The 10,431-nt window shown below is 41.2% G+C and overlaps 1 protein-coding gene across 6 annotated transcripts in view; it reads right to left on the bottom strand.

Moving 5' to 3' along the window:
* Positions 1-3,837: 3,837 nt before the first annotated feature.
* The window catches only part of LOC139947288 (uncharacterized), a 116,544-nt gene continuing 109,950 nt past the window's right edge, over positions 3,838-10,431 (bottom strand). For all 6 annotated transcript variants that reach the window (XM_071945180.1, XM_071945183.1, XM_071945184.1 and 3 more), the window contains 6 exons: positions 8,288-8,396; positions 7,950-8,035; positions 7,254-7,453; positions 6,877-6,983; positions 6,104-6,251; positions 3,838-5,476 (listed from right to left, as the gene is read on the bottom strand). In XM_071945180.1, coding sequence (XP_071801281.1) covers positions 3,838-5,476; positions 6,104-6,251; positions 6,877-6,983; positions 7,254-7,453; positions 7,950-8,035; positions 8,288-8,396 — 2,289 coding nt within the window. The remainder of the gene's footprint in view (positions 5,477-6,103; positions 6,252-6,876; positions 6,984-7,253; positions 7,454-7,949; positions 8,036-8,287; positions 8,397-10,431) is intronic.

Raw genomic sequence — 10,431 nt, 5'->3', positions numbered from 1 at the left:
GCATTTACAGGCAACCAGTTATAGGCAATCACCAAAAATAAAATACAATTTTCCATGTCAACGTCCACGTTTTTGTACATTGTGTAGGGACCATAAGATAATGTGTACTACCAAAGTGCTTCTCTGGCATACAGTAGGCCTACACTGATGATTGTTTTCAAGTTGCCTGCAAAAAAGAATTGCCCTATGTGATTAAAGGCTCGCAAAGAACAAAACAACTTATAATTATTATACTTTAAAAAACCCAATTTATGAAACATACAAATTGGTGGCAGAAAAGGGTTAGGAAAGTGACTTTAAAGTGAGTTTTCATTGAAGTAGATCGTGTTTCTGCCTGTGGTGTGACGACCAGAGGCCGTTCATAGAAAGATGTTAGCGGCGGGAGTTACACCACTCATCTTATATACCGCCCTCTAGTGAAATCTTGCAATGTATAATAATACCAATCATTCTACTAGGAGTGAACATGACTCAAAGAGTTCTACTATACAAGTCCAGTAGTCAATAACGTAAGGTTAATACAAGCCACATCACAATTTTAATTCACGTGTGCAATGTGTGACTGGTGTCATGATAAATCGCACTAAGCAGATTTCTGCTTGAACAAAACCGTAAAAATTGGGCCTGTCACCTCGTTTACAATAAGGGGCCACCTTGTACATTCCATAGAATCTCCTGGCAGGCAAGATCTACATTTTAATATTTTTAGAAATGTTGTATATAAAGTAGATAATAATATTGTAAAACATTCTAAACAATAACTGATATGTGCCCTTTCTCTGTATCCACAATTATAGCAGCACAGTGCAGTTTTCTTAAGGAACACGTTGCCTTGGATCGGTCGAGTTGGTCTTTGAATAGCGATGTAACCGTTTGTTATAGAATGCATATTATGATATAATTAGAAAGATATTTTAAGAGTAGAATATAATGATCCACACAAGTATCACTCAAAATTGCGTGGTTTTCCTTTTACCTCGTCGAAAAACACGGTCAGCCATTATGAGAGTCAAATTTTTGACTCCCATAAACGGCCGCCCGTGTTAGTTCGCAAAGTAAAAGGAAAACCACGCAATTTCGAGGCAAATGTGTGTGGATCATTGTATTCTACTTTTTAAACATCTTTCTAACCATTATGCATTTTATAAAAAACGGTTACAAACGCTCTTCAAAGACCAACTCGCGTCGACCGATCCAGGGCAACGTGTTCCTATAATTCACTAATTCCAATGGTTGGTTTACAAATATTGTTGCCGCAGCAAGCCCGTGCAACGATTTCACAACGAACTAAGATTTGCGAGCATCATTCGTAATTGCCAAGCAAAAGTGTGATGCCGCTATCTTAAGTGTTCTTGTCACATTCAGTGCATTTTGGTTGCTTCTAAGATGCCAATTAAAACGCTTGCTGTGTGACAAGGGTTCAAAATGTTTCCGATGTTACTGCTGCTGCAGTATATTGGACACGGACTTAAAAAATAAATAAAAAATCAACAACAAAAAATCGATGATGAACCAACTTCTTAACAACACCTCATACAGAAAAGTCTGTTGACGAAACGGGACCCATGAAACGCTATCTTTCTTTGACCCATATAATCATTCAACAGTTGTTTCGTATAAATAAGAATAAAAATAAGCTAAAAGTAAAGAGACTGCATTGGGTAATCTACTTTATGTGGACTATAATAATAGTCTACGTGAACCCCGAGAAAAAAAAATCACTTTGACAATGGCAGTCACTTTTGGACATGTAAAAAATAATAAGGAAATAATGTTGGTTCGTTTACTTCAATTTTATAATGAATAAATAAGTGGAATGCTCCACAGTTTTTCTGTACATAGATATTGATTTTCATAAAGCATGATTCATTCTTTAATACCCCACAAAATGTACAATGATACAAAAACAATCTTCAAAGGCACTGGACACCTTCGGTATTGTCAAAGACCAGTATACCCACTTGGCTTGGTGTATCCCAACATGTGTAGATAACAAACCTGTGGAAATGTTTACTCACTAGGAGACTTTGGAACGCTAGGTGGCAGCAGACTTACCAGGTTAAGTGTCCATAGACCTTATCGCAAATACCAATGCGCAAGCGCAGACTGTTGAATGAGGTGCATTGTGGGATAGATATGGATCAAATTTTGCTACCAGCTAGACCACAATGCACCTAATTCCAAGCGTTACGCGCGCGCCCCGGTATTTGCGAAAAGGTCTATTGTTAGTTCTGAGCACGCTCACATACCGAGAATAGACCTTTTCGCAAATACTGGGGGGCGCGCGTAAAGCTTGGAATTAGATGCATTGTGGTCTAGCTGGTAGCAAAATTTGATTCATATCTATCCCACAATGCACCTCATTCAACAGTCTGCGCTTGCGCATTGGTATTTGCGATAAGGTCTATGTACCTGGTAAGTCTGCTACCACCAAGCGTACCGGAAGTCACCTAGTGGTCATCGAAGTTTCAAGAAAATAATAACTAATTTTTTTATTTTTTTTAAACCCCATGATGCACATTAATTAGCATGATTTCAGAGGTCTAATAAAAGGTTTCAGGCTTTTTATATTCGATTAAGAAATAGCCTCTTTCTCAAAAACTACGTTGTTTCAGAGGGAGCCGTTTCTCACAAAGTTTTATACTTTCAACAGAGTTATTACCAGTAGTGTCCAGTGCCTTTAAGGAAAATGAACGAAGAACAACGTACCCTTTGACTGTTCGGAATAAGTATGCACTGAAGACGCTTTTCTAAAGACTGGGGAAAGTCTACACTGGTCAAAAGTCAACACTTCGAACCGACGGTCCGCTTATAATCATTGAACCCAGTAGTGACTTGGGATAAACCTACTCTACCGTCATCATAATATTTCTGTATAAACTCACAGACAGCACAACAAATTCAATTTTATACAATAAAAGGCATCAAAATATCGAGATATTAAAATCACCCGTTTAAAAAGATACACCACGCAAAAGCAATCTTTCACGCCTTTCAAACTACTTGACATAATCATAATTTAACTAGCCAATCATATCAGTTCATGAACGTAACTGGGGCTTCGCCTATGACGGGATTGGTACTGCATTGGCCGACTTAAACCCCTTTATTTTTAGCTGTAACTTCTCCCACACTATGGGTGCGTTCGTTTAGCTTCCCTGGGTCGACCCCGAGGTGCTCACTCGGGTGAGCCCCTGACAAGAGCTAAACGAACGATCACTCACCGCTCTCGTAGTGACGTCATGCACCTGGGGCCAGCCCCCAAGTGACCCACTCTATAAGCAGGGCACTGGGGTTGACCTGTGTGAGCCCCTGGAATGACGTCAAAGCTATTCTAACGCGCCGGGGGCAGCAGACCCAGGGAAGCTAAACGAACGCACCCAATGTTAGGCCGTGTCCGAAACGACGACTTCGGCTACAGCTACGTCTTGATCAGCGCGTCTACCAGTGTTGAAGAATAGCAGACGCGCGCAATCTAGCCGTAGCTTTATTCCTCCCGAGACTACTGATAGTGCGCCCTCTATATACAAGTTTCTGATTGCGCAATAATTGTTTAAAGTTCCGCTGTGTGACAGGGTATGAAACTTTTCTCGACTGGGCCATTTAATTAGGCCTATTACTTGTGACATGCGTTTGTGACCATGTGATGTAGTAATTGACGTTTCTATAGGCGTACAACTCACTTGATATCCGGAATAATTAGCTCTGAAAAGGTGCGTTCTAATTTTATTCTTCCGATTGACAATGTAAGCATTATTATGAGAAAAATGCTCACATTTTTGTTCATTACGGTTATCTGGCATTATGGCAAACTGATTGTCCATAAGTATATTATTTTCAATAAGCATAACCATTTGTCATGTGCTCCTTATGGCCGTGTGTACCGTTGCTGTACCAACCCATAGCAGCCCTGTCACATATTGCACTGTTTGCGTGCATAAAGCTGTGCTCCTTCCCGCTTCTACGTAGACTAGATAGAGCGCCGCCATCGGCGAACGCCAGGTAGGCCCTACTGGCGGCATCGTTGAAATAGCACGTGGAATGCTCCTTGGTTGTGCTGTACAAAGAACTGCCGAGTTCCGGTCCCCTGTCTTGCAACTCAGTTACACCGTTACGGTTAGTCAAGTGTTCCGTGCGTGGTAAGGACATAGGATACACTGGAGTATGCTCCGAAGTGGTCATAAACGAGGAACGTTGCCTCGAGTCTGCATGAGCGTGATAGTCTCTGGGGCGACGGCTTTCCATATCGCCCCCGTTCTCAACGTTGTTGTGGGTCTGAGTCCGAGAGGATGTCCGCGCCGGTAGGGTGTCGGCTTGCAAGGGACTGCTCTGCCGGCAGGATTGGTCAGTGTTACCGGCAGCAGGGCTTGACCGATGGACGTAGGTGGTCTCAGACGATTGTTGTACGGCAGCGGACGCTTTGGTTCGGGGTTGTTTTTTGTTGGTTTGCTCGTCTTTGACAAGTCTCTGCGTGGCTCTCACCAAGTTATCAAACTTGGTTGAGGCGGGCATACCGTTCGTTTCAACGACGTCTGGTTGTTGTTGTTCCCTGGTAGTCTGGCGACTGTGATATCTCCGTGGTGAGATGTCGGACGTGCTGGAGGGGCTACGCGTAGTAAGTAAGGGAGATTGCCTCTGGCATGACGTCAGTTCTGTCATGGGTTCATGTTGATGGCGCCCGTGGGACACCGCAGCGTTTGAGCGAGACGGTGACGACACGCTGGGTGCGTGCCCGCACTGCTGCAACAGCAGCTCTGATTGGTTGCTGTCGGCAGTAGAGACCCCAGTCCCGTTGCAACAAGACACTGGATTGGTCTCCTGGAGCCTGTCGTGATCTGATTGCACATGCGTTGATGAACTCTTCTTACTTGTTGCTGTGTTGGCGGCGGCTACGTCGGAGTGATATCCCTGCGACTGCGCCACCGGGCGGTCTGTCGATGCTGACCAGTGGTGGTAGTAACCTCTAGGGTCCGTAGAGGCTGTGTAATACCGTTCATCCCCGTAATGTCCACTACGGTAACCTTGCAACCTCTCGTTCATACAGTGGGCATAAGCCTCAGCTGTCGGGTACGCAAACGAGTTACTGTAATTATATGCACTGTCCGTATACATGTTGTGTTGGTAGCCAGCTGTGGTGTAGCTAGCGTGTGGGTACATCGCATTGTACCTATCCAGCCCCTCCTGGTATGGGACCGTGGCGTACTGGGCAGCTGGCATGGGCACATCGCAGGTGGACGCAGCGGCATATTGAGCGTACGCCTTGGCCTGGGTGTAGTCCGAACTAGACGCAGCTTCCCCGTACATCACAGCCGGCTGAGTGGGGAGCTGGTACGGCGTGAACTTGGTCTTGCTTTTGGACTTGCTTGATCGATGGCTTTTACCTGGTCGTGTCTTCTCTTGAAGACTTGTGTAGGCGGATTCAGTCTTGGCTTGGAGTTGATCCAGTTGAAGAACAAGTTCTTTGTCTTCAATATTGCTGTAAAACAAAGACCATAATAAATAAATCTTTTGGAAAAGTGACACGTCACAATCAAACTCATTATTAACTTTAAGCTTGACTTTTCCTCGGTAGAAAAATACTGTCCCATTAAAAGGTAATATAGTTGGTTTACGGAAACACCCTGTGTGCATCTATGCCAGGTATATTTGTTTCTTATGATAACTGTACTGCTATATTATTTTGCTACCGCGGAGTAGACTTTCGGAATTTCGGGAGACTTCTCAGTTATGGAAAGAACTTTCTTGCTTTTAATTACTACCTGTGCGGAAGGTAGTAAATCGGCTGGGGCAACTTCTGAAACATAACATAGGATCGTTATTAACTTCACCACCAAGACGGAGTTCTTAATGGTCTCACCGTTTCGACATAATAATATATATATTGCCTTTTTTGCACTACGAAATTGTTTTGCTTTTAATAATGTTTAGTGGTTTTTGCCTTTTAATGTACTGCGTCTTTGAGCATTTCTTTTTGATATATGGCGCTTTGTAAATGCTGTTATTATTTATTATTATTATTGAGCGATAACGTTGAAGAATAGGCCTTTTCATAAAACACTCCATAGCAACAGTCGAAACCAGTTGATTGGCTGCCTGTACTTACCTCAGTACGGTATTGACGCTGACGATGCAATGAGGGCGCGACGAGCGGCTATTGTGGACAATGGTAGCAGAGCTTTGCATCCACACCCAGCCGCCATGTTTAGCCAGGAATCGGTAGTACTTGGTCGTCACTTGCCCCTTTACCAACACTGTGCAAACAGATGGGAAGAATATAAATAAATAAAAATAAATTATTTGTTTATTTATTCGTTGATTTATTTATGTATTTATTTATTTTTTATTTGTTTGTTTCGGTTTAAAACACAACTCATTGTCGGTATTATACATTGCAAGACTAAAATGACACACATTCCACAAAAGACATGCAGAATCTTGACCAGCCAGGGGTTCGTTTTGGCGGCTGTAACCAATAATTGTTTCTGACGTCATAACCAAAACAGTTACCGGTTATCGTTCAGTCTGAACAGCAGAACCAACGACCAACAACCGAAACAGTTTTTGGTTACCGCCGCCAAAACGCACCCCAGATGACAGGATAAAAGGTTTCAAAATACCAAAATAATAGGATTTTCCATAAGTCTACAGAACAAAGGAATGTCCACGTTGTGGCTCTAATATTAATAAAGAGCTGTGTGGAAAGAAATGTGTTTATTAAAGTTATAACTTTAGTACTATAAGTGTCACATTGTGGTACAATCATGATATCTGGCACACGTGTATATTATAATTGTCTTTGCTATAACATGCATTTAATGCTTTTACCACAAAACTATTGCACTAGTCTTGAATTGACACTGAGTGTGGAATACTTACGTGTATGATGGGCATAACGAATGTGTAGTATATCTGTTGCATGAACAAATTGGTAGAGTGTTTTCTCGATGAGATCCTGGGGTTCGTAGCCGGTGAGTTGTGCCACTCTGTTCATATCAAAATATCAATAACCATTATTTAGTAATGACAGAATTCACATTTACAAAGAGTTAACTTAGGACTAACCTTAAGTTTGTAGTATCTCATTAGGTCTAGACCTAAGTTAGGACTAGTCCTACCTCTTTGTCAAGTCGACCACAAGCTACCTACCTAGCTGGGACGCAGTGTTAGTCACTTTTGCTGGTCCCTTTAATTGCTTTAATTGTCAGAAATATATCAACACAACATTAATCACAAGATTGGCAAATAAAACTTACTTTCCATCCAGGAAAATCAGCTTCATGTCCAGACTTGCCCTGAACATGAACATATTGCTGTACATCTTGACTTCGGTTAGCGAGCTTGGAGGGAGAGAGTGTCCCACGGCGATCAGACCCACATTCTGGTAGCAACCATCATAAGGAGCTACGTCCATGGAGTACTGTTTGATCTTTAGATAACCATAGCAATGGATAACCTAACAAGAAAGAGGAAGATACAAAATGTTAAATATATCATGTTTCTTTTACGGTTAACGACCAACTTACAATTGCTTAAAAGAAAAACTATTATAAACTTAAGAGTGCAACCTCTCTCACGAAACGCTAGGACTAATCCTGTCTCGAGTCTGAACAAGTAACTCGATTAATCCTATTGTTAATAAAAGGCTTCAAGCCTGAATTCTTTTAAAATTCTCAAAAACTACGTTACTTCAGAGGGAGCCGTTTCTAACAATGTTTTGTTACTATCAACAGCTCCCCATTGCTTATTACCAAGTATAGGTTTATGGTTATTATAAACTATTAATTTGATTAGTGTCCAGTCCTCAGAGAAACTACAGTAAACTCACAGGTACATCCTCTCCTAAATTATGAACATGTGCATGCGGACATTGTATGGAGAAAAGAGTTATTTAATAATGTAGAATATTATTTAATTTATTATTATAAGTAATATTTTCTTGAAGCTCTTACTTTATAACCCCCGGATGTAAGACCAGCATTCCTCTTCGCCAGCACACATTTCATCCTCAGGAAAAACTGCCGCTCAATCTCATAATCTATACAGAGAAAAAAAAGAAGCAAACTTTAAAACAAACATGACAACTCTCCTTTAGTACTTCTTCATAGGTTGTTTTATTGGATTGGTAATTTTCTCGTGACCAAGATGGCCGATCGATCTCAAACTTCCACAGGTTTGTCCGTTTTGGTGGATTACATAAAGTGCTTACACTGCCAGCAACTGCTTTGTTTGCCAAAAACAATTCTGTTATGTTCCTTTAACGAAGTAGTGATTGTTTGTATAGGCTCACCTGAGAGTACGTGTGTATGGTATGGTTGGTGGGCGGTCAGTAAGGCTGTCATCTCATCATGATCGGCTGGATGAATGTATTCGTAGATACTGTTACCAGTCAGCTCAACCTAACAACATAATAATAATAATCGGTAAATATAATATGGCGCTTTTCACGACCGAAGGGCACCTCAAAGCGCTCACAACAATATTATCCCTAGTCACTGGGCCAATTTAATTCATTCCTTAAAGACACTATTGGTAATTACACAAAATAATTATTAGCATGAAACCTCACTTAGTAATGGAGAGCTGTTGATAGTATAAAAAAAACTGTGAGAAACAGCTCCCTCCGAAGTAACGTATTTTTCGAGAAAGAAGCAATTTCTCACCCAAATATTTGAATTTGATTTCGAGACCTCACGAAATCACGTCTGAAAGCACACGACTTCGTGTGACAAGGGTGTTTTTTCTTTCATTATCTCGCAACTTCGATGACCAATTGAGCTCAAATTTTCACAGTTTCGTTATTTTATGCACAGTTGATATACACCAAGTGAGAAGACTGGTCTTTGACCTCGGTGGAGAGAAGCAATTATAGTTAAGTGTCTTGCTCAGGGACACAAGTGTCACGACCGGGACTCGAACCCGCACTCTGCTGAACAGAAACATCAGAGCTGGTATAAAAAATGGTGGCCTTTGCAAGTCTATAACAAAAATGCTCCACTTAGTGATATACTAATTCTTTCAAAAAAATGCAGATTTTTATTCAAATACTTTCCAGAGAGATGTGAAGTACAGGAGATATATTCTGGCTGTGACCGTATTCTAGAACTGTCATCGGTCTGGCAAATTTGTGTCATTTGTCATTACCTGTGATGTCTATTTGTCGCATTATGGTCATTAGTCACATATTACTTTTAGTTTTTTTGAAAAGCCTCAATGCTTTCTAGCCATCATAACGTATCAAGAAAAGGCACTGAGAGTGTACCTGTAATAATATTACACAGAACAGGTTGGCTCCGAAACAACCTTTTTGACTCCAAGAAACAGGACGAGAGAAAGAGGGATGGGGTAAGTGTATAGAGGGGCGTCATGCTTGGCAACAGACAGCGCAGGATATGGCATGCAAAACAACCAGCTGGACTCCAAGAAACAGGACGAGAGAAAGAGGGACAACAGAAGATGGCGAGATGAAATATACAACATTGAGGGGCATCATGCTTGGCGACAGACAGCGCAGGATAGAGTGAAACTAAGAACTGGCGAAGAGGCTTTCCTAATGCAGTGGAGTGACTAGGCTAGAAAGACATACATAATGAGTGCAGTTTCCCCCCCCCCAAAAAAAAAAAAAAATTGAACTAAAAGTTCATTATTAAATTGAACTGAATATAGGATCTGCCTTTGGAAACATAGACCATTGACGCAAATTACTTTCTCTTCCGGGTCACTGAGGGTCCAACCCGCTTCCCCTTCTAGACTCCCCCTCAAGCAAATGCAAAGATTACTTCCTCTACTCCGCCATGCCAAAATTAGTTGTGATAGTCGCTGCCCAAGTCGCTTAAGATGCTGAATTGGATCTTGTCAGGCTTAGCCTAGATTGGGTATGACTTAACATATCTAAGAGATGGAGGGAAGGTATATCGAGATACCCAGAGGAGGTTCACACACGTTTGGTAAACAAAATAAGTATACAAAACAATCCGAATTAATGTTTGCTTTGATTTTTGGGTGCAATAATATGCCATGGTCGGTCTTATTATGTCATTGGTTGGTGTTAGAAGAACACTGAAATCAAACGATAATCAAGCATTTACAGTACAGTGAATATTAAAGCAAGACATCAAACTTTGTGATACATTATTAAATAATATGTCCACGTTGTGCAGTCCACATTGAGTAATGTGTTTCCAAAAAGACTCGTTATTTCAAGATGGCGTCCATGTTTAACATTGAGTTAACAAATTGTAAACACAATGAAATATAGTCCAATGTGGCGTCCATATAGGATAATGAGGATTGAAATGTTCTATAGCAATCATAGTCCAATATGGCGTCCATATAAGATAATCTGAACATTGAGTTGTCCTAAAGCAATAGTCCAATATGGCGTCCATATAGGATAATATGAGGATTGAATGTCCTATAGCAATCATAGTCCAA

The sequence above is a fragment of the Asterias amurensis genome, chromosome 14, assembly GCF_032118995.1.
Source record: "Asterias amurensis chromosome 14, ASM3211899v1".
Classification (NCBI taxonomy): Eukaryota; Metazoa; Echinodermata; class Asteroidea; order Forcipulatida; family Asteriidae; genus Asterias; species Asterias amurensis.
This window is presented reverse-complemented; position numbering and strand designations above follow the sequence as displayed.